This window comes from Amblyomma mixtum, chromosome 3 (assembly GCF_055824585.1).
Source record: "Amblyomma mixtum isolate Tamu chromosome 3, ASM5582458v1, whole genome shotgun sequence".
Lineage (NCBI taxonomy): Eukaryota > Metazoa > Arthropoda > Arachnida > Ixodida > Ixodidae > Amblyomma > Amblyomma mixtum.
Genome location: NC_143014.1, coordinates 119168002 through 119193384, shown reverse-complemented (window position 1 = coordinate 119193384; position 25383 = coordinate 119168002). Strand labels below are relative to the sequence as shown.

At 48.1% G+C, this 25383-nt stretch overlaps 1 protein-coding gene across 1 annotated transcript; it reads left to right on the top strand.

Annotated features, from left to right (window-relative positions):
* The first annotated feature begins 6785 nt into the window (after nucleotides 1–6785).
* Nucleotides 6786–13899, top strand: LOC149351595 (uncharacterized). Its single transcript, XM_089577064.1, has 3 exons — nucleotides 6786–6988; nucleotides 10573–11028; nucleotides 13310–13899. Exons 1-2 carry the CDS (start codon nucleotides 6977–6979, stop codon nucleotides 10954–10956), a joined length of 396 nt encoding a protein of 131 aa, XP_089433190.1. The 5' UTR covers nucleotides 6786–6976; the 3' UTR covers nucleotides 10957–11028; nucleotides 13310–13899.
* Nucleotides 13900–25383: the final 11484 nt, after the last annotated feature.

Here is a 25383-nt window from a genome sequence, read left to right as displayed (position 1 = left end):
GTCCTTTAACAGAGTCTAGCGTTCTGGGGCCTTGGACACAACCTTCCTGACAACGGAAAGCGGTGAAAGTGTTCCTGAATTTCTTAAGGGACTCGGGGTTGCATTCCAGCCTATAATCTTTAAGTTTTCAGTGCGCACCCTCTGTCCCTGTGACATAGTGGTCGCTGGACACTTAGAAAACTCATTTCCTTGCCGCTCTTTTTCCTTTGTTCCCCTTTGTTCCCCTCCCCAAGTGTAGGGTAGCCAACTGGGCATCGCCTGGTTAACCTCCCTGCCTTTCCGTCCTTTTTTTCTCTCTTCTATATCATGCGCGTGGGTTCGGACGCGACGCCGCGTGTGGAAACTGTCCTCTGCGACCTGCCCCTCTTTTTTACCGTAGCTTGCGTTCACGCACATCCAGCAGGGCGAGCTCCCTATCTTATTACCCGATGTTTGAAAATTGGTTTTGAGGAATGGAAGTGACGCAGTAACTGTCTCACATATCTCGATGGTTACCCGAACCGCGCTGTAAGGGGAGGGGTAAAGGAGGGAGTGAAAGAAGAAGCATGCAGGTGCCGTAGTGGATGGAGTCTTTCGACCACCTGGGGATCTTTAACGTGCACTGACATCGCACAGCACACGGTGCTTTCTCTGCGAAGCCAGCCTGTTCACACTGTACAGGTGCAGCGAGAACGACGTATTAACGCCATTCATGCAACTGGAAAAGACGACTTCTTTTGGGCCGCTGCTACCTCGGTAATAAAAATAAAGAAAGAAAGAAAGAAAGAAAGGAAGAAATGAAGAAAGGGAGAAAGAAAGGAAGAAGGAAAGAAAGGAAGACGGAAAGAAGGAAAGAAAGAAAGCAAGAAAGAAAAAAGAAGGAAAGAAAGAAGCTAATAAGCCCTTCATATTAACGAAAACATTCCGCCACCATGTAGTCATGGTACTCTTTATTTTATTGAAGGGAGTTTTCACGCCTTCGCAGGAGTGGCTTGGTGCGACAGCGGTCACTGTATTGCAGTATGCTGGTCCACATGTACTGTGAAAACAGATATTCTTCTTTTGTTTTACTGATTGTGAGACGAAAATTAAAGACTATACCACACCCAAATGTCTGCAGTCCGTACGGGGTACATGTTTACTTGTTTTATCCGTGAACTACGCACCTGTTTTCAGGCTCTAGAAGGCAAGGAAACTGAAAAAGAAAACGACGGAATGGTAGGAATTGTTAATATTTTTCTATTTGATAAAAAAAACAAAAACATGAGATGTCAAGTATGAGCGGAGTGAGCAGTCTTCTTTGCCTAGTGGAAACTGTCTTTTACTTCTCGTTTCACCGTTTGTTCCTATCTTGCCGTAACTGATTTAAATCTGCGGCCGGAAATGAATACCATTTTCAGACCTTACTTTTTGAGCTGCGAAAACCTTCTCATGATCGATATGAACAGGATCACGCCTTCTTTTTCTTTTTGATTCCGGTGAGGCCCTTGACGCTTGTTCATGCAATGATTTTTTTAAGAAAATACTCCTTGTTTATAATTTTATCCTTTGATGCCGTATTTTTTCTTCGGTCACACAACGTGCTCTCCAAGTCTGCGCTCAACCAGCACAATTCAACGCCTGCTGATACACATTTCCTTTTTTTTTTCATCACTGGTCTGTCTCCGTCATTGTTTGAGGAGCGTATTTGCTAAAGATTCGGCGTTTTTCGCGAGTCTGAGTGGAAACGCCCGGCTAGCTGAGCGGCGCTGTGCTTTTCGCCGTCTGCCTTCTGCGAACAGGTAGCCCACGAATTATTCAGAGTAGCTTTTATTTTGCTTCTTCAATCAGTCTGAAGGCACGTGTTCATGCCCTCTCCTGTCAATTCATCCCCCCCATATTCCCCCTGAGCAACTGTCGCGGCCTGATGATGTTTGCAGTGGCCTATAGAGCACGGCTTACATGATGTCCTTCACGCTTCCGTTTCTCACCTGCTTCCGTTATAGTTTTTCAGAGCCCTTTTACACCTGGCAGTCTTCTTGGCTGTCTGTTGATCCAAGCGTTCTACCTCTCATGACTCAAGAGGAAGTAACGTCTTACTGGCTGCAGTGGCTGTGAGTGAGAGAATGAATGTAAATAAAGGAACAAATTTGATGTTTAAATGAAAGTACAACCAAAAAAAAATTCTCTTATTCTGGCTAGTCAATTTAACCTTACTTCAAATACTCATAATTAGTTTTATCATTCTAAATACACTTAAGAATACAGTCACTTTATGGCACCAGGAAACACCATTACTCACGGGAGTCTTTTTCGTAAAGATAGCAGTTTACTGACTTAAGTATTGATTTATTCCCATGTTTATTTATATATTTATTTATTTCAGGCCGCCAAGGACGTACTATCAGCTACACGGCGTTCCGTACAGCGTAGGGCTCCGGATAGATTTCGACCGTCTGGATCCCTTTACCGCGCGCCGAAATCGCAGTCCATGGGCTTTGGGAAATGCATTCTTCAAACCCGGAAGAAGTGGCCAGGGGAATTTTGACTACGACCTGCTTCCTAGGGCTTGAACACAAACAAGCGCAAAAGAAACTAGGAAGTTCCAGCAGGTCGCTCGGCATGGCGCCGTCACTGTTTCTCGGCTTAGAGAGCTACGAAGCTTCCTTCAACAGCGAAATAACGGTTCATTGGGAGCCTTTGAACGTATTAATTATAATTTACAGACCTCCGCAGTGTACTTGCCAAACTATTGCGGCCAACTGGCGATGCAGGGCTACTCAGCAAATTTTCGATTTCGCCCGAAAATGGTCGAGGTCCCATTTCTAAGTCATCTTCGCGTGCAATAACGGCGTGCCCTCCCTTGCCGCGCGAGGAATGGAGAGCATTGCATACGGACACGCTGTACAGTGTACTCGCATGCGTTCTTGAGGAGTTGAAGAGCAACAACGTGGGCAGCCCGTTTCTTTTGAGACGTGTATAAACAGTGTTCTTCCCTGTCCGCGCCGCATACATCGGCCGCTCGAACCAGAAACGATCTCACGCCGACAGTGCGCTCGGTAATGGAGCGGCCGTCTTGACGGTTGCGCTCAACGATGTTTCTGGGCTGCGTCCGCGTATACGCGTGTAGCCCTCGCCGTCTGTGCCTCGCTTAAAGTTTTCTTTTTCTTCAGGCTTTTATCGCGTTTATTTTAAAGCTAAGTTGGACTGACTAAGCTGTACACAAAGCCTGAAAAGACTCGCGTGGGGCTGCCTTGTTTGTGAATCTGGGTTACGGCGGGCCTTTCTTTGTTGAATCTCTTTGGTATCAAGAGTCCGGCCACTTTTTCCGCGCTTGCGATCGCAGCGCGGGCGCAACAATACGCTCGGCTGCATTGTTCGACACACTGAAGGCACGTTCAAGGTTGGCAAGAATACGCATCGCGGAGGAGGAGGATCGCAGTTAAGATGAGTAACGAATCACGCGGCCACGGGCGCCGAGCAGAGTCGGCCCCGCTTTCTTGTTACGGTCCTTCTTGTCTGGGCGAGTGCGCCGCCCTTCACTGGTTCAGTAAGCACGCCGTTGCTTGTGATGTTCGCAGGCACAGCCTAAATTGCTCGGCGATTAAAAAAAAAGAAACCTGGGGGCTCTCTTAAACATATTCTTAAACGAGAAAATGTGATGGCATTTAGGTTGCTTGCTGTGGTGTCACAGTGAGTGTCTATAACGTTCTTGCGATTTTCCCGCCAAACTCTGGCTGGAACCGCTTCCATTACCTTTATATGATATGCATGAGTCATCGCCTTCTAGGATGTTCTAGCACTAATCTACTGTGCGATGTCAGTGCACGTTAAAGAACCCCAGGCGGTCGAAATTTCCGGATCTCTTCACTACGGCGTCCCTCATAGCCTGAGTCGCTTTGGGACGTTAAACCCCAATAAACCAATAAACCAATTTTCATTGGATTATCATATGAGATTATACTTATCCCACCCACCAGTACAATTTAATCTATTTTCTTGCGTGAGCCTACTTCCGAAATTTTGGGGACTGACCAACTTTCAAATTTTTTGGGGGGTTTTCACACTTTCAGTATTGGCGGTGGTCATGTGGTGTTGACGACATCATGACCCTCTCAATCACATTCATAGATCGCAGGAAGTCCTTATACCACTACTGGCGTAGTGGTGCATCGCTGACCGATGCGCCACTGCCCAAGCAGGTGGCTGTTTCCAACACGGCCATCAGTGGGGCTTGTGTGACCCAGGTTGCTCTTCCCAAGCTTCTGTAAGGTTCACGTGCAGCTGCACGGTGGACAGGTGGCGACTGTATTGAATATGGCAACGGCTGGCAGTTTGGTCACAATCCGGTGGGCAGGTTCCCACTTTCTACAGTGAGCAGGTCGTGATGACGTCACAAGGTCACGTTACCTCCTTCGACCAATCAGGGAATTTCGTTGTGCGACGACAACCTAATGCTATCGCATTAACATTTCGGCATCCCTCTGTACCGTAAATTTGGCGGTGCTCTCCGAATGGTTCGTTTGGGATCACGTGATCCTGATGACGTCATCTCCAAATCAACTAGTCTATTTTTCAGGAGGACACAGGGGCGCAATAAAAGACACGGACAAAGAAGTAGACAGGGACGAGTGCTTACTATCAACGTTGAACACAAAGCAATGAGCCCGATGTTTCTCCTGAAAAGTTATGAACCAACACGCCCAAATACAAGTACTTCTGAATTATATTTCTTCTCCTGAAAAGTTATGAACCAACACGCCCAAATACAAGTACTTCTGAACTAGTCTATGAATTTCAAATTTGGCGGCGCTCCTCATTATAGTAGGATACAACTAAAAAAAAAACAGCAGTCGCTAACACTGGGCCGCCGTCCGCGACGTCCTGTATTACTCCGCTGGCCAACCGCAACTGTAAACGAAACCAGCCTTTTAATGCTTGACTATATCAAACAATCCACGTGTCAAAATCCTATAGCTCATAATTTTTTTCTTGTGATAAGCTTCTTGTTTACGTAACAAGAAACATTTAACCAGCGGACCACTTTTTCGTCGTGGAGGAATTCTGTGCGCGGAGGCTGAATGTGGACGGAGCTTCACTGCAGACTTAAGTTGTATCAGACTATAGTCATTGGGCTCACATGATCCTGAGGACGTCACCGTGATAATGGGACCCCAATTAACCAATCAGGTAATTCCGTTACGGAGAAAGCAGGGAAAATACAAGGTAGTGCACCAACGTCGGTACTCATGAGCAGCGATTGACAGAGTACAAAATCGCTGGCTTAGTAAGGAGTTTAAAAATTTTATAAACTTGTCATGTGCTCATTAATTCGCGGTTTGGCGGGCTTGTAGTTAACCCGTTCGCTTACAATACTGCACCGAGGGTTGCGAAGTTTGACTCATTCATTGTCTGTGGTGTTTCACTGGTGACCTGTAATGCACGGCTCCCAATTTCTTACATTTTTACCTCTCTTGCTCTATTCTGCGGGACTGCTTTGCAGGCCTGCAGACTGTTACCATGTCTTGGAACATTTTTATTGTGTTTGCCTTTACTTTATCGGATAATGAATAAATAAAGAATAAACTTTACCTAGCAATGTTCAACAGCGGCTACTGCAAAGCTATCGAATTTGCGTCTAAGCTGAATTCAAATACGATTGTGACTGCTACTTTTCTTGTGTGATGTACTTCTCGCAGATTACCGATATAAGACGATAAATCTGCGCAAAATGAACTTCTTGGGCAACACGAGGAAGAAAATCTACTGTGGGGCAAAGCAAATCATGTCGTTGTACGTACGTGAGCACGAACCATGGTTCGTTAGCGTCTTCTGATTTTTTCGATGATCGCGTACACTGCGTGCACAAATATAAAAGCTGCGCGCTATAGTAGTATCTGCTGTCGTGGCATTACCTGCCGACATAATTCATAGGTAACGCCAAGTCCTGTATCCGGCACACTTACGTGAGAGACGTCGCGGCATTGCCTGATGGCGCAACAGCGAGAGGAAGTGTGGGGGGAAGACACGTTCCCGCACTCTATTTTTTTTTTTTTTTTTTTTGCATTTAAGCTCTGGCCTTAACCGAACTTCTTCAGTGCATTGCTAAAAGCGTACGCGCGAAAACACTGTCGTCGGATCTTGAGGGAAAAAACGATAACCAAAACGGTTGCTTAAGTTCCTGCTCTACCCGATTCTGTGCGGAGTGAAAACACCGGAAAAGTTCGTAAAAGGCGTGCGTCCCGCCAGAACCAGGAACGTGCCGGTTATATATGCTGCCTATCGGCTATGACTCGTCTGGGACCTGCAGGTGTTACGCGAGTGCAGCGAACGCCTCGTAAATAAGCCGGCGCCAATATCTGTTGCGCAGCGGGGAAAACAAGCGATACGGCCATTGTGCCATCGCGCGTGCATGATGTATACATAGCACTGGGCGCGCTACGAAGCTGTGGCCAGGCAACCATGGGCTAGCTGGCCGGCTGGCTGGCTGGCTAATCGCGCGCCGTCATCGGCGAAGAGCAGCCCCAGCCTCCTGCTTATCGGGCGCGCGCGTTGCCCGTGAATCTATATTGGACGTATCCCCGGGCGGAATGCATTTGCAGCTACGGACGGAAACACGCAGGGGCGTCGGGCACAAAGCGGCCCAGATGCGTTCCCGAGGGGTTCAGGAGCAGCTGCGCTTTCTCTCTCTTTTCCTGGTGATTAGCCCATATCCGAGCGCGCACCGCCGACGTCCACCCACCGCGGTCGCCCGTATTTCGTGCCGGGGTGGCAGGATTACAGGCGTATCCTAGCGGATGTAGCGTGCTCCGACCGCGAGTGTCTCCGCGTCCTGGAGCGCTTCTGCTTGTGGAATCGAGTTTGGGCTGTTTTTCCTGCTGGTGTGCTCCGGCGAGTTTGCCCGCTATTTTGGGTGGTCGCGCTTAACGTATATAGGGAAGCGACAGTCGGCAGCCACTGTCATTTTCAGCGCACTAGTCTGGAGACGACGCACACGAGACAGAATCGAGCCGGCGCTATGCTATCGCCTGTGAGTATGCTCGCGCTTACAATGCGACCGCATTGAGAGCCGTCTGTGAGCCAAGTCACGAACGTGAGGCGAGGGGCGCACACAATAGATGGGGGGTAACTTCGGATAAAAGCAGAATTTACATAATCAGAGAAGTAAAGTCTTAGGTCGATGAACTTGGTTTGTTCGTTTTTGCAAGTACTTTAATACCCGGGAGTTCATATGGCGCATTTTTTCGTTTTTATGTGTGATTACCGAAAATTTGCTTACCTGGCTGTTTTATACTCATGTTGCATTCACGAAGCTGCTTGCATAAAGCGTCATCTTTATGAGGCTGCTGTCGTGTGGTTGCAATCAACAAATTATGTGGAGAAAGCCGTGTACAGCCTTCCGGATTTGTAATAATATCGCGCAACTCTAAATATAGGCGGGTTATGTCAACGCCTTGGGAAACAGCATGGCATACGACGCTCGCGTTGGATAGGACTTCGTGCGCTCACGCGAACATTCGGTGCGATTTCCCCGCTATTAGGTGGTTGAATGCCGCACGATATTGTCATAAATCCGGAAGGCTGTACTCGCAACATGTAGCGATAATTTATGCCTAATCTTTATGAAGTGTAATTTAATTGAGAACAATGGTGAGTGCGTAATCGTTCGCCATGTTGGGATGTCGCAAGTGGCTGGTGCAATACGCCGTGTAATTTAGAGGAAAGGCACGGGTCACTTCAGTGATTATTGGCTGCGTACGGAGACATTTATTTCTGGCGACTTTTCGCCTCGTACAAATGAAGACGAAGGTACAACGTGCTTTACCAAGCGCTTCATTATTTAATACTGCTTTAGCTAAACAGTTTATTTTGTGTCTATGCAGGCTAAGTGTAAACCATTTTTCTTGCGTTGCTGGAATTCCGAATTTTAATATTTGCATTTTGACTCTCTAAAAAGCAAATCATTATTGCTTGTGATGGCGTGGCAGTAGCTGAAAAGACGTGATGGTTGTCTTTTAGGCCATTAGTTTATTCCATTTTTTCTTTTGCCGTCATAATTTTAACGAAAGAATATTTGAAATTTTCGAATAGAGAATCCAATATGCTTTTTTTTTCGATTCGCTCAACGAATCAAGTAGTGCACGTTTATAATTATGCCACTTCGTCCTGTTTCCCTTGTCATATTGTGTCTTTGTGTGCGCGAAAAAGAATTCTGAGAATGAACCAACTAGCCCACAACGCATATTACTGGAATAATTGTGCCAAACGGATCGAATCCATTCCGAAGTTTCGAATAGTTTTCGAATAATTGGCTAGGAGATGAAATAGGGCAGCCCGTTGTTGGTTTCTTCGATTGTTCCAAAACAGGGCCCACTCCGACTCCGCACTGCATGTTGTCGCGACGGGTCTGTGGGGGAGGAGGGCTCACCGCCGCGACGCTGTTCATTCGTGTGGGGGCCTTCGTAATGCTCATACATATGGCCTCCAAGAGTGGGCTACGCGACATGGTTCAGCCAGGTTTAGCTAACCTTACTTTCATGCCCGATGTCGGAGGCCAGGGCTCAAACACTCGTCTCTCTCAACAATTGACATTTAGCGCTAGTTCGTTCGCTGTTGCCGTCAGGAGCAAAAGGTAATTTTCCTATGCGCATGACGTGATGGAAACGGAGTTAATATACTGACTTGGTGTCACGTGTCCCCTACTGGATATCAGGGCTGCGTCTTTCGATAGGCATGGCCTTAATTCCATGACTTATATTGACGACGCTGGAACATTCCATGTTTCGCTTGAATGCTCGTTTCCTACGAATATTCGCGCTAGTAGCGAATGATCGCACAAATATTTGATTCGTACGCGATATGATTCTTTCGCTATTGGATTAGTTTTTAACGACACAATTAGTATTAGATCCGGTTTCGAAAACGTGCAATTCACACACCCCAATTGGCTGTTATAATAGGGAATGATGTACAGGGTGCATCAGCTGTGCCACGGTGGCTCAGTGGTTATGGTGCTCGGCTGCTGACCTGCAATGGGTGGGTGCGATCCCAGCCGCGGCGGTCGCGTTTCTATGGCGGCGAAATTACAGAGGCCCGTGTGCTGTGCGATGTCAGTGCACGTTAAAGAAGCCCAGGTGGTGAAAATTATCCGGAGCCCTCCACTACGGCGTATCTCATAACCCGGCTCACTTTGGGACGTTAAACCCCATAAACCAAATCAAACGGGGTGCATCAAAAGTTTGCAGGCCACAGGTTCTGCTTTTCAGCAGTATTTTCTGGCACTTAAGACTCCTATGAAGTTGTCAAAGTTCTCAGAGGTGAAAATGATACTTCTCCAATGGAATTAGATCTGGAGGTTCGGGGGCGTCCTAAATGCCCAACTACACGGCTCAAAATGGGACCTCATGTCTTGGGAACTTTTGACGCGCCCTGTACATGCAGTTTTCTAATCAATCAATCAATCAATCAATCAATCAATCAATCAATCAATCAATCAATCAATCAATCAATCAATCAATCAATCAATCAATCAATCAATCAATCAATCAATCAATCAATCAATTAATCAATTACTTTATTTCAGCTTTGTTTACAAAAAACTGAGGGCGGCAATAAAAAGCAATCATTACGACCGCTCGACAAGCCTCGCCACCCCTACAAAGAGGCAGTTTGGTAGCGACTATGACGGTTACTTTATACACTTGTAACAGCACAAGGTACACGGAAGACAAGACAAGGCGTGTAAATACATGCATAAAAGGAAACTTTTTTTTTTTTTGCATGCACAAGTAGTATTTCGGCACAGCAGAATAAAGGTTTTACACAACATTTACGGTTCAGTGCAAGTTCGTCTTAATCGTAGAGTCACAGTACATTCTATTTAGGGATATACGGTGCCAATGCGGTTAAAGCCTACCAACCAATGAACGGTTTTTGTCAACGGTTATGCTTTTATTCGGCAATCGAAACGAGAAACTTCTTTTTTTTTCCGGCCCGACATTTTACAACACGACAAAATTTGCACGATTTACCGCTGCAGTTTGTGTTTCAGCTGCGCCCCAGCCGCTTTCAGCAGGTTGCATGACATTCAAGATCGACGGCTTCCAGCGCTGAGTCGACTGCACGCCTTAGAGCGACGACGGACCCACGTCCTTCTACGTTGCCGCGTTACGAATTTCCGGCTCAAGGAGGAAAGGTCAGTGAGTCGAGAGGCCCTTTCACGGGGCCACTTTCGGGCCAGACGTCTTCAGCGGCGAGCCCTGCAGCTACCGGGAAACCTCGTGGAGCGCATCGGACGTTGCAAACGGCGCGTAGCGAACCGCGGTCAATTACGCACGCGATGACGCAAAGGGGGCAGGGGAAGAGCGGCGGCCGCGATGGCGTGGCCTTTGCACAATGACGAGGGTCACCGTCTGGCGCCGCTCTCCTCCGGAGAGGATCCGCACGCAGCTTTCGTCTTCCTTTCGCGTCACCCTTCTTTCCGCGCCTCTCCAGGTCTGTCAACGTACGCTCGGAATGGGAGGCGGCCACGGCGGGCGACTGAAGAGGGGCGGAGTACGCTCCTGAGGAGAGGCGAGGTGAAGCGCACCAACTGTCGTTTTCGTTTCTCCGTAGGCCGTGGCCCTGCTTTGCGCGCTACTGCCGGCAGCCCTCGCCGGAAGTTTCGACATCTCCGGAGCGGCGGCAATGGGTGGCCTCGGGGATCCGCTAGGTTCCGGTGGGACGCCCGCGGTCGCCATCACAGCACCCGTGGCCCAGGTGCGCTTCGAAGCCCGACCCGAGCTCAAGGTCAAGCTGGTGCCCAAGCCCGTGATCGGCTACGTGGCCGAGCCCGTGGCATCGGTGCAGCACGGTTTCAAGCCTATGCTAACCATCGCCGCCGGAGTGCCCGTCAGTCTCGTGGACGGAAGCATCGGAGGCGGTGTGGGCGGCTTTGCGTCCTCGATGGACTTCCTCTCTAGTTACGGTGCCTCAAACAGCTTGGACTTCAAGTGGTAGCGCGTGGCAGTGCTCCGAACCAAGTTGGAAAAACGGCACTGGATCTAGAGCTGGGCATTGCCTTTCTGAAAAGTAAGCAATGCAGTGATTGTTGGTGAGAATCCTGCAGTAATGAACTCAGTTCAGTATGTTACCTGCCCTCTGCTTTGCTGTAAGTCACCCTTGAAACGTTGTTCCAGTTGTCCACCATGGATGGCTTAGCGCTGTTTGCAACATGACTTCTTTCGCTCTTTACTGAAACCAACGAATGCAATGAGGGTATTCGACGCGACATGCAGTGAGTATTTAAAGCGAGGGACAAGCGATATTTTTGCTGTATTTATTTTGCACTTAATATTTTTGTAAGGCGGAGACTAAAAATACATCAAATGCTAAATATTAGCACGCATGTGCTAGCGACATTCCACTGCCTCTGCGTACAAAACAATGCTGGGTTCCTCTTTACGTTGGCGTGGCCGCAGCATTGCCAGCAACGCTGCCGCTTAAAAGAACGATGCCAGTAAAAATGACTGTTCGCCGCATAGCACCCGTAAATGCCACCAACGAATAAGGGCACGCTTTATTTATTTATTTATTTATTTATTTATTTATTTATTTATTTATTTATTTATTTATTTATTTATTTATTTATTTATTATACCCTCAGGGTACAAATGCACATTATAGAGGGAAGGGGCGGATGCAGAGGCATACACAATTTACACAAAAAAGTTATTAGTAAAAAATATACACAATCTCTGTAAAACCAGTACAAAAACGAAAGTAAGCATACAAAAAGAATGAAAAAGAACAAAGGTACAAAGAGTAAACTACGACATCAGTAACGGTGTTAATAAATACAGAAAATATGGCAAGGAAAACAAATAATAAACAAGGAATGCAGTTCCTAATAAACAAACAGTCGCATTGGGAATATGAACACCATCTATGAACGCCATGATGATGATATGAGCACTAGCTATGAAAAGAAACTGTGTAATGCTGATTTAAAGTTCTCAATTTCAGATATACTTGTTAGTGATGCTGGTAGGTTATTCCAGTCATTGCTTGTCCGAGGAATAAACGAGTATGAATATGCAAGCGTATTTGAGTGTGGAATGTACTTTTGCTGTGGTCACGGCGAGTTGAAATGTATGACGGTGGTTGAACCCAAAGATAGCGCAAGGTTGTGTTATGATGGTATATTTTATGAAAGAGAGACAGGCGAGATAGTTTTCTTCGTGTCGATAAAAGTGGTAGTTGTAAGTAGGTTTTCATATTAGTAACACTAGCGGTCCTTTGGTAGTTGTTTAAGATAAACCGGGCTGAGCGATTTTGTATTGCCTCAAGAGAATGTATGAGTGTTACGTGACCGGGATCCCAGACAGATGACGCGTATTCAAGTTGTGGACGAATGTAAGTTGTGTACAATAGTAATTTTAATGATGATGGTGCAAGGCGGAAATTACGGCGTATATATCCAAGGGTGCTACTGGCTTTAGAAGTGATATAATTGACATGCGATTTCCAAGATAGATTATTGGTAATGAGAACTCCCAGATACCGGTATGATGTCACCGATTCTAATGGGACGTTATTAAGCATAAAAGTGGGACTTATGTGGTTAGTGCGAGATACCCTCATTGATTTGCATTTGTTAATATTTAATTCCATGCACCATGTATTACACCATTCCACAATATTATTGAGGTCATTCTGAATTAATAAAGCATCTGAAGCATCAGTTAGTTTACGGTATAACACACAGTCGTCTGCAAAAAGACAAATTTTGGAAGAAACGTGAGAAGGTAAGTCATTTATATAAATCAGGAATAAGAGAGGACCTAGAACCGACCCTTGCGGAACGCCGGATTGAACTGGGGCCGAGGGTGAGTTCACTTCATTAGTGGTTACAAACTGAACGCGGGATGCGAGGAAAGCATTAATCCAGTCAATTATTGCCAGTCAATTATGTTGTTTAGCTTATTATCCTACTTTTAGTAGGCGGGATCCCATCCTGCTCAGCTGGGCGCTTAAGGCCGACGGTGTGCAATTCAGCCCTTTAACACTAAGTAAAGGCACTTTGCTCCCTTTGAACTGTCCTCTCGCCTCTGCACGAAGATGAGCGATTCAGCGCCGGATCGAGCACCCTAGTGCTAAGGTTGGCTCGATCGGTCTTCCCAGAGGAAGCTGTCTGCGGACCTCGTGGTGAGCGGGCTATACTTAACCCGACGCGCAGTGAGCAGAACCATAACGCACACTCGCGAATGCAAAGCTCAGCGCGCGCAAAGCAGGTCAAAGCGCGAGCGCGTGTTTCACTTGCTTTCTTTACTTCCTCGTGCAGTGTTCATCTCGGCGTTGTTGTTCTTTGCAGGTGCTGCCGCCGGAGGTCAAGGGAGACTGGCCGCCCGGGCGTCACGATCAAGCCATCGTGTACATTTTGTATATAGGACTATAAATACTCGCCATGTATGAAATTGGGCCCGTTGCGCCCATGGAAAGAAGAGTGCCGCCGTCGTCATGCATCCGCGTCGGTTTCCTCGACGACGGCTGTCGGCAGCGATGGAATCGGCACTCGCGCCGACCCACCGGCCAACGTCCGCGGTCTCAAATAAAGCCGCCCCGGCATTTATCGCTTCGCTCCGATCGCCCTGGACTCGGAAACAGACATGGTGCATCGCCTCACTCACGCACATCTCGCCGTACGTGCCCTCTCCATAGCCGGCGGCTTCAGGGTGGCACGCAACTCTCGCTGCGTCGTCTGGTGGTCAATAGTCTTCGTTAACACGTTCGATGTCCTTGAAAGACAACGAAAGATCATGTACTGAGCAGTGCGTTAACAAGCAATAACCGATGAAATTTTTTTTTTTCGTGGCAGCAAGTTGTGTTAATACTCTAGAAGTGCACCGGAAAGTTACAAACCATTAGTGCGCATTAGCTCCACGCGATGCCTGTAACATGAAAATTTTTGTGTACAATAAAAATGAACGTCTCAAAGAGCACTGGCATATTTTCCGATTGCAACCCCCACCCCTCCTCTCCCCCATCCTCGCAATGCCCTACGTGGTGCCTGTGAAATGTCTTAAATAAATCTGATGTCAGTTATGTATAACTTCCGACCATTTTTCGTTTGACAAGTTGACGCTTTCTTGCATTTTTGTAACAAACTAAATGCCCCGCGGCAAAAATTAGCATGCCAAAAATTGTGGCAAGCCGCCGCATTGTTTTGGAATCTGCGTACTGCTGATTAGACTGCAGGTAAGTGCAAGGTGAAAACTGGATCACTACAAGAACTCATAGGCTGCCCCCTCGGTGAATCTCTTGAATGCGTTGTCATATCCAAGGTTCACACCCTAAAGCTCGTTATATCCGAGGCCAACACACGAATTTCGGTATATCTGAGCTCAGCACACGAATGTTGGTTATATACGAGGTGACATACTTAGGCTCGTTATATCCGAGGTTAGCACACTGATGCTCGTTATATTCGAGGTGGAATACTAAAATTCGTTACGCTCTGCGTGACGACAATCGCCATTTCCACTTGCAAAGACCCTTCCATAGTCCGATACAACTCAAGAACGATGCCGCACATGCCCCTCAAAGTGCGCCCCCCCCCCCCCCCCCCCACACACACACACACACACTTCCCCCTGACCGATCCTCGTGGACCCGCTAGCGTGAAATCGCAGGGGTTGGCAGATATGAATGGGGCAGGCTCATGGCTTAATCGAATTAACCACGGCGTCATGAAAATCAGTCGACACCATTGACTGGAGGGCCTCCTTTGAGGGGCATCTGCCTCTTCGTTCTTGAGTTGTATCCGACTGTAACACTGCCGCAAGCAAAGGCGCAATACTAGTAAAATGATGAAGGTCAACCCACACGAGAGTTTGTTGCTGGGGGTGAGTGCACATAGAGGCAGGTCGTAAATAAAGCAGAATGTGCCGCGAAGCGCTTTGAGCTTTTCGTGGCAGTGTTTCCAAAGCGTCCCACTAAGGTTGGTGAGAAAAATATTGTACATTATCATTATCACTATCTTCATCATCAGACATAACAACAAAATGAGAACCGATCCATATTTTTAACGAACGTTGCTCTCTTCAAGGCGTTGATTCTAAAGCAATCACCTCATGAGTACAGGCTTCGAGGAGGAGGAGGAGGAGGAACAAATATTTATTGAGAGCATAAATACTGTGTGGGCTGAGTCGCAGAAATTATTGGTCGCCATCATAATTCGCCCCCTCTCAACCAACGATTTCCGGTCGAGTGGACTGTAGCTATGAAGGGTTGCCTCTCAGCGCTCAAATATGTCGGATCGGGATTGTACAAGTATTGGTTTTCTTGACATTCCCAAACTGTGGGATACAGGGTGCCAACTGCTCTTCAGAAGTGGCAGGATGAATAGTATGTGCCTGGATACTATTTACTCATTAAGTAGGACATAGGTAAAGTATTAGTTTGCAGCCACCTGATTATGCGTTCTTCAGATTTGCTAATTTGTCAGGAAGAGGGCGTTCCTTTTTTCTGATCTTATAGTACTACGCTACTACTAAGGGTGAGGGGTAGACTGACCCTTCAGGCAGTCTCTCTCAAAAGTTGTCAGGCTTCTAGGCTTGCTTCTAGGCCGTGCAGCGGAGCACTAGTAGCACCCTTGGCACTTCGAATTTATGAAGCAGTGAGGAGGAAGGTCCTCCTCAACCTCCAAAGATTAGGCGCTGGAGTTGTACGACGGCAGCACCCATAAGCAGAACCCGTGGCAGTATTTAGTATTATGCTGTATACCACACTTCAGCGTTCATGTTACTTTGCCTCGCGTATGACTTCGGTCAGTGTGATCATCTGCTTATATTTTACTACCTGGACCACCATATCTGCTTATCCAAACACGACGAATGTACTCCCGGCACGGAGACTGAAGCTTATTCGAGTAGCTCCCTGCATTACCACTCTCTTCCCAATTATCACTGGAAGAACAGAAGCTGCCCACTACTGATTAAAGCCCTTCTTAGAGAGATTTCGCTCCGGCTGTATATCATGATTGGAGTAAACGTAAGTGTTCTTTCCCCGGTGCGAGCGGCATCTTCAAAAGGTCTCCGCGTGGCGTTTGGAATGATTTACCTCACTCTCGCTCGTTCTATTTTTCTCTCTCTTTCTCGCGCGCACACACCCAGTCGCGCATGTAGTGTTGCTAAACAGCAAAATTACGATAGGCCCAAAGTTAGCGGAGCATCTTTTAATAGTGGCTGCATGTGTGTTCACTATCATCCCTCTAGTCCACTGTCATCATAACCCAACGGCGTTGGGCTGCACAGCGGAAAGTCACGGGTTCGAATCCCGGACACGGTGACCGAATTTCGGTCTAGGCGAAATGCATAAGACACTCGTGTAGCTGCGCCATGTCACTTCACGTTAAATAATCCCCTTAGGTGGTCGCAGTTAATCGTCAGCCGGCCACTACAGCGTCCCTCATGTAACTCCCGTGCAGCTTCGGACATTTATATTGCTACTATTCATTGCTATCTATTGTCCTTTGACAATAACTGAACTAATTCCAGGCCAGCTACGCCAGCGCTGCAGTTGAATCTAGTCGTCTCCGGTCCACGTGGATGTCAATGAACCCCAGCGGCGCGATTCCCACGAAGCGCTGTGCACTCGGCGGAGCAGTGCGTGCGGACGGCGCGAAACGGGACTGCCGATCGGACGGAGGCGCGTGGATGGCGCGTGGCGTGTGCGTGATGGCGCACGGGGTCGGGGGCCCGGGGCCTCGGGGGCACAGCCCCGCGTCTGACGAGGCGTGGCCTCGATGCCGGGAAGGAGGACACCTGCGGCGCCTGCGGCGTCCGCGCTCGCGTGTGCCCCTGCGAGCGGCGCCCCCTCTTTCCCGTCGGTAGCCGACGGCCAACGCCCAGGCGGCCCAGCCGCGAGGCGCGAGACTTCCTCGAGCCCACACTTTTCCTGGCCGGCTTAATTGCAGGCGCGGGCCCGAATTCGCCGCCGCCGGCCGGCCGGCTGGCCGCTTTCCTGGCTCTATCTGGAGCGGCAGATTAGCGAAACGCGCGTCTCCCGCGGCGGCGGCCGCGCATCACTGGCCGAATGGTAATGACAGTGCCGCAGCCGGACAGGCCTGGGCGCCGCACACCCCCCCTCCATCGAGAGACGCCGAAAACCACAGCCGAAATTCCTCGACCAGAGGCGAGGACAGCAAACTGGCTCATGGTCACGCGCGCATTGCGCCGCGGCCATCGTTCGGGACTACCTGTCTCGGGGCCGCCTCGCGGACGTCCCGTTGGAGCCGATGCTCCAGCGCAAACAAAGCGCAAGGCGGAGGAAAGAAATGAAAAATAAGGGACGGGTAAGTGAAAGGGCTGCCCGCCGCGGAGCGGCCGAATCGGCGGGCGCTGGATGCGGCGGCCGCCCGCGCTGCATTCCTACGGGAAGCGGAGGCGCTCACGGTGGCAGCGACCAGTGACGACACCTGAAGAGGAAACTTTTTTTCTTTTCGGCGAGTGGAAGACTGTGCGATGGGGCATTGTTGAATCGGGCGCGCCAGTTTTGCGCCCTTTCACACTTGTAGTAGACACGTGGGAAGGCGTGTTATAGGCCGAAAGTGAGCGACTTGATCTGCAGTCCCACCAGTCTTTGGACGCTATCATTGCTGCCTCGCTTATAACACGCACGGCCGTTAGCGCACGAAAGGGAGGACATGAAATGCATCAAACTTCAGTCATGTTTTTGTACACTGAGATTTTACAATCGCAAAATGGAATCTTTCCGCGGCGGAAGAATCCTTTGGCGATAAGAGCAAAGGATACACGTGATTCTGGGCACGAAGAACGAGCGCAGATTTGCAAAGGTATCCCAGTACAGAAGGGTGTCATTTGCTTCCATGTCAGTCTGTTTCAAATCAAGGCTTCTCGATACTGTCTGTGACTTAATCCGAGCAGTCATAATCGAGCTGCCTGGACGTTACAGTTGCAGACATCAAGCTGCGTCTCCAGCAAATAGTCTGACACAACGACGAAGGAGCTCATAAACAAATGCTGCACACCGCTCGTACCGGTGCATTCTCGGATAAAGGCTGGCTGCTGCGCGTTGCGCTCTCAATGAATGCAAACCTTGCCTGAGAAAAATAGTTTTACGAAATTAGTCAACGCCGCTTGGAACAAAGCTGAAGAATGGCCTTGTGAGTGACGCTATTGAAAGTTCTACGTCGAATTGGTATAGGTAGACATAGGTGAAGGCTCTGCTCGTTTCATGACAACTTCGGGAGCCTTGCACAGCCACACATTGGTCGAAATTCTTAGTGCTGAGCGTGAACAGCTGGTCTGGCTTTGTCGACAAGAGTTTAAAGCTTAAGGAGCGCTGCATTTGGAGACACGACGAAGCACTCTGTCCAGATACACCGCTATCAGTCAGGGACCGTTGACTTTCATGCGAGCACTCGGAGCGCGTCCTGCTTTACCGTCTCGGCGCGAACCGCAAATAAATATATGCTCCATCGCAGTTTTAGGTCTCCTCGGCAAACCTGATATGTGACCTGCTATCACGCCTAGTTGTGCAGAGAACGTGCATCATTTGTTTGTTTATTTGTTTGTCTGTGTGCATGCTTGCACGTGTGTGTGTGTGTGTGTGTGTGTGTGTGTGTGTGTGTGTGTGTGTGTGTGTGTGTGTGTGTGTGTGTGTGTGTGTGTGTGTGTGTGTTGGAAATGAGTAACTTCCTTTGTATTAACGCTTAGCTTGATCACTTAGCTTCCACAGCGGTGTTCTGAAGGTTGAACGTGACTCACGTTCTTCATCGTAAGCAAATTTCTGCTGTAGCTCTATTTAATTCCCGTTTTGTGCTGCAGCATGCCATTTCAAGCAGTTCATGCATGCACGGACGAGCGCGTTCTCTGAGGGAAGACCAGGCCAGATATGTTGCCTGGAGTGTTCCACAGCCCTCTGGCCGACCTGAGGGCGTTTGCTTCCGATATACGAGTACAGACGAGGTGCGCAAGCCAGCCCTGGCGCAAACACGACGCACGCGACGCGTGTCACCAGCCTCTCAATGAGCATAAAATGAGTAGCATAGAAGCGACATATTCTGCAAATACTCACATGCCAGCGCAAAAGTTTTAGGCCGGCAGAAAGGCTTGAAATTTGACCAAAGACAGTACAGAAAGAGATAGAAAGGGATATTTGTTTATTTTATTTATTTATATATACTGCTAATCCCATTTGGGATTGTGGCACGAGGGCATAGGTAGGTTAACAAGATAGCCCTCTAGTATTAACCATAACATCTGGTCAGCATGTTAAGAAAAAACAACGAGTGGTAAAACGCAAATACAACAAAGCTATGACGTAAACAATGAAATATTACAGTCGTCCCCATACCTGCCTATACAGAGCTCGAACGACGCACCCGGGAGTATACTGGCGTAATTTACGAGTAGCCTAGGGCTCGAAACCAGATCGTATCGCGCATGTACATTGACATAGAACCTGTTTAATTCCTCATGCCTTTAAGCGCTATATAGGACTCGCCAGGGAGCGGCAACTGCCAAAAATTCAAAACCGAGTGCGCAGCCGGAGCGCTCTATACAGACGTGTGGACTACTGTACATGAAATAATTAAGGCTACTGTCAGTAGCATTATACAAAGAAAAGTAAAATGCGCAGGACAATGCTGCGTATTAGGATATGATAGATAATAAGTAAACAATAAATATTATGAACGTACATTGCAAAGACATTTACATAGTATTCGCAGTTAGTTTTTGTAACGCTGCATAGTTGGAATAAAATGTTTACACATGAAAAAAAAAAAAAAAACTACATAACCATGGGTATAATAATAACAGATCATAAGCAATCCCGAAATGACTAGCTAATAACGCCACATACTGTCAACAGCAATGTTAAATTTTGACAGAGATGAGCTGTTAGTAATATGGATGAACTAAGGCTCTTCCATTCTGTAATTGATAGTGGGAAAAATGAGTATTTAAAGCAGTCAGTATAGAAATGATACTAGCTTGGTAAGTGGTAACTGCAGGGCTCCGGATTAATTTCAACCCCCTGGAGTTCTCTCACGTACACTGACGTCGCACAGCACACGGGCATCGGGTGGAAAGGGAAGTGATCGGTGCATTCTAGCCGAAAGAGAGATCCGTGCATTAGAGAACGAGCGCTGAAGTAGCTGAAATTCAGATTAGGAAAATGACGGGTGGCATATATACCGTGCAGTGCATATCCCGGTTGTCTACCATAGAGTAACGGAATGAATATGTTGTACTAAGGCAAAGGGAACGAGGCCAAAAGAGAATCAAGTGGAGTGATAAGGCTTGGAAATCTGTCGGGACAAGGTGGCCGCCGCTAGCAAAAGACGAGGTTAATTGGGACAGCTTGAAGAAAGTCTTCGCAGTTAACTTTACTCGCGTGATGGTGATGATGATGACGACATATGTTATAACGCGTCTAAAGATTACGCGCTGACTGATTACTTTTCTTTTGACGCATAAATGAATCCTCTAAACTTTTTACCCGTTTTTTTAAAGACGCGTAGATGATAGGCACTACTCAGAAAAAATGATTTGCTTAAGAGGAACTCATGATATATTACTCGGAAGCTTGGAAGGGTTAAGCTTTTAACGGAGATGTAGACAGGATAATCGATACACACTTACACGACTGTGCCGTCGTGTCTCTCGCCCTATCTTTTTTTCAGTTGATGCTGCATATTCATCGACTGCACGAAGTTTAATTGCGGGCGTTTTCTGTTATTTCTGGCAAAAGCTTGTTCTTGACATGATATGACAGTAAAAAAAGCTACAGGCAGTGTTAGTATAGCCTATTAAGCCATGAAATGCGCTCTCGTCAGCTTATTAGTGGGAATTGGAGCATAGTGGAATGCTCTACGGTTCTTAGCGACATTTCAGGGCGTAAGAACTAGCGGCATAAGAAAGCGGCCGTATAAGCGGGGCTGTTGGCGGCGCTTGGTGTTTCCAGTTCCGAGTGATTGTGACGCAACACGCGATGTCTGCCAGGGTGTGCACATGTGCGAAACATGAGAGGTACGGCGCGCCCCTTTCTCAATGAAGTCACGCTTGTTAAAGTCGGCACAGTCACAGATGCCACTCTAGGCGTCATTGCACACCGTTGACCCGTTATACGAGCAGCGCATCAGATTCATTTTCAGCGGCCATCGCGCGTGTCGCGTTACAGCCTGCGTCAAACGCCGGAAGTATTTAGTGGTGCTGCCACCTACTTTCTCACTGTGGTACTTTTTCCTTTCTTACTTTCGTCGTTGGTGACTGCTTGACGCGTTCCAAGCTGTACGATACGTTGCGGAGCGGGTGAAGGCTGACAGAGATGAAAACAGAGAACCGCTAATCGGGGCAAACCTCCGTCGTCAAAAGGAAGTAAGAACTAGAGGGGAAACGGACACGTAGCTTTCGCAAGGGCAATTCGATGCTCCTTACCACCTACTCCGTAAGCGCTAGAGAGTTTCTCTTTCTCCCGTTTTCAGAGTTCATGGCATCGGCTGTCCGATCAACAAGTGCGACCGCTTTATACGGCTCAGCGAAAGTGCACATCCCAGAGCAGGCTGAGTGTTTCGAGACTATGTTTATTGTTTTTTTTTGTTTCGTCAAGGTGCCGCCTTAGTGTATGAAACACCAAGAGATGTGCGATAACTTCGCGTGGCCGCATTATTTGCCGGTGGTTCTGTATACTGTATACATCACCGGGAAATACAAAGTGAATTTAGGACGATTTCACGCCAGTTATCCAATGTGTGGTGTACAAGCCCGTTGGGGTGTGGGCAGTCAGCGGTGCAGGCAGGGCACTATTATTTGTCTTTCTTTTCCCAACCCTTCCTAACGTATGTGTGTGGTGGACGGTATCAGCAGGGTGACTTTATTTTTATTATAGTGCGAAAGCATTATTACGCTCACCAACACCGACCAAGAATCTTGTCACCGTACGTACGTACGTTCTTTGGATCTTTTGCCGCTGTCTGGCAACCCGAGTTAGTACCCGAGCTTACCCGAGTTACTCGGGTAAGCTCGCTAGTGGTATGAGGACTCGCCGCCATCTATGATTGTTAAGTAGAGAATTACCAATTCTGCACATTAACCCACTAAAGATATTGCGTCACTCACTAAAGGCGGAGCTTAAGTGTTTCCTCCAATTGAAAGCAGAGGGAAATACGGGATCAAGAATATATTTTACTTCATTGTAGCATTCTAAATTCATGAGTAATAGCGAAATGGTAGCCGCGTGTACAGGACGCAAAACGACAGAACAACGGCTAGTTTGTAGTTTTCTGTCCATATCTAGTATTCCGCTAGTAATAAATATATTTGAGAAAACCACTGAGAACCAGCCCAGCTAAACACTTCAACGCAGAGGCGCATCCTTGCAGCGGAGGCGCATCCTTGCAGCGGAGGCGCGTCCTTGGTTCATTGGAAGCGGGGCTAATGATCTTATCGTTTGTTGAGCCCTTCAGCCAATCTCCTCATATCTTTTTCAGCCTATGAGAAAGTATCGCTGGGGAAGAAATAAATGAAACCACCCTCGAAACAGTCCGGCATATGAGGTTGAAGCTGGCAAAGAAGGTTCTCGCGAGTGGATTTGGCTCATTTTACTGTACACCTGAGCAGTATCCGGCTCATTTTTTATTTGACATAGATTTGCGCGGAGGTTTTCTAAGCATTACTGGGCACCTTTCGTTCTCACAGCTTCGAAAAAGTAAGATATATGGATGAGCTTTCCATTACAGGAAAATTTGACGTAGTTTCCGTTTCTGGATTTGGCTCATTTCGAAAAAAACAAACAAAAACTCCTCATGTACTGTGTTCATTATGCACGTCTTTCTTAGAGCACGTTTTATTTCAGGCCGGTGCGTACCTGGCAGCGTACCTTCAGAGAATAAGTAAACATAGGTGGCGTTGTCTATATACACCATGCACCGCTGTAGGAACACTGAAGTGTCACCATCAGCTGACACATGCGTCCCCCGAAGGCAGCGCTAGCTTCGTAAGACAGCATATACCACCGAAGTGTCCGACTTCTGTAACAAGCTTTGCACGTATGGCACTGCTCGGAGCTGCGACGCGGCCGCAGACTTCAAGCATTATTTTCTCGCTCACCCCGAAAGTCTGTGACTATTCAAAATTGCCTCGAAATACGACGTAAAGTGCGGACCTGAGCTGCAATTCGGGCAGCGAGTTTACTTATTCCTTCACTGGAATGGAGCAAAGCATTTTAAGTCTACGCTCGCGGACTTCAGCGTCCGACACGCCAGCGATTTTCAGTCCAAGCTCAAAAATTTACTGCGCCATAGAGGACCATGGAAAAATAGGAAGATGCTAGCAGCCAGGGTTGCGAAACAACAGCAGCAATTTACTGTCCTTGCCAGCCGGTCTTTAATAGGACACCTCTGTCGTTGTTGTTGCCTCTGTAGCAATGGCACCTCCGTCTAGAATCACGCAACCTACTTCCTCCTTTTGTGCGTAGCTGGTCGCAGTAGAGGCGGCGCTTTCTTCAGAGGACACCATTACTCTGCTTCCTATGGCCCGCATCATCATTCAAAGTGACGCCCTTCAAACAATGCATTTACTCCGGCGCGTCAGTCGCCGCCCTGTGATTTGTCAGGACATACATCATCTGGCGGCTAATCACCCTCTACTGATTTGTATTGAACTGGTCCCACTTGACCTCCTCAGATTGCAAAGCCAGGCAGATGCTACCTCCTGCCTGCCGACCCGCACATCAACACAGCCTAAACTTATCAACCTGGATGATGCCACCCTACTTCTGACAAGGAAAGAGCCCCTCCAACGCCATGACCGGTAACCTTCCCCCGCGGTCTCACCCGTACAGAGAAGGTTGCTCTTTGGAGGATCCGGGTCGGGGTTTGCCTCACTCCGGCCATTACTCGAATTGTGCTCACTTCCGAGGCTTGTTTCCCTGCCCCGGGTATTCAGCTTGTGTACCCCGGTAATCGAAACCGACTTCCACCCCCTCGTGAGGGTTCGCTTTGCATTGAAACCGACCGGTATCTGGCCGCAGCGGGTCTCTCCCTGGCCGGTGCTGCGTCCTGAGTTGTTTGGCCGCAGGGGCGCATCATCGGTCTCTTCTAGACCTCACAAAATGAACAAAAGAGGGGGAAGCCTCAGGGTGCCAGCACCCTGAGGCTTCCTCTTTTATTGTTCCCCTTATGTTTTCACAAAGCCAATCTGCCTGCCCTCTCTTTACCATGACCTTCTGGACCTCATTAGATATACAAATCTTTTACTGCGGTAGCAATACCAATAGCACTTGGCGACGATGATGACGGCGTTGTTTGTGTGAAACCTCGTAGAAAGAAGCCTCCACCTTCCAGAGGCACCACCCACCAGCCATCTCCTCACTGCACCCCCCAAGCTAGAGGGCTGCTCACCCATCCACCGCCACCCTCGATCCAACTTCCAACCCCACCCCCGCCCACACTTTCCTCCTCCAGAAGCGCCATCCAACCCCCCCCCCCCCCCCCAACTCTACCTTAAAAAAATCCTCCCTCCACCAACCCATGCGTAACGGGGCCTTAACCATAGATCGCGTTAAAAGGGAATTCAAGTTCAAGGACACATTTGGAAGCCAGCTGCCCTCCTGAAGCACCCCTCACCATCCACCTCCCCAACGCACCTCCTCGATCCCTCTCCCCATCACACCATTAACTTCCTGATGCAACTCCCCCCCCCCCTCCCCACTTCATCTTCCAGAAAAATTCTTTAGCTTGTGCGAAGCCTCGGCTTAGAGTAGAATAATTAATTTACAAACAGCAAAGTAAGCATCGAAGGAAAATCTAACTGCTCCCGCAGATTTCTCGCATCAGATTTCATAATCGCCCCGTAATTTTTTTTATTCATATAACCATGCCCGTTTTGTGCCACGGCGTAATAAACACCGCTAAATAAAGAGGCAGATAGAACACAATGTTATCCGTTTGAGCGTGGAAGAAGATCTATAGGTAATCTTGGAAGAAGATGACGGGGTGGAACTTGTAAACGAAGATGAGAGCCTCGATAGAATACATAGGCTTCAATGGAAGCTTCCGTCGAAGTACAAGGCAGCCTAGATTAAGCACAAGGGCCTGTTTGGGAGCACCCGTTTTTATACAAATATGCGCCTTGTTATAGCTCGGGTAGCAGCATCCCACCGCTGCCACCAGTTATCGCGGGTCGAGTAGCGTGACCGGTTGTTGCGTCACCCTGGGGGCTCGTCCGGGATGAGGGAATGTCTGAAGCTTCGGAGATTGGGGAAACGAAAAACAAGCGGTTTAATGGCATTTTAACTTATTTACATACTGTACAAAAGAGCAAACGAAAAAGAATAAACAATTAACAGTTTATAACGTCGAGCGACTGGATGAGCCTTTTCGACAAGGCCCAGAGCGTTCGTTCTCACTTAGCGCGCTGG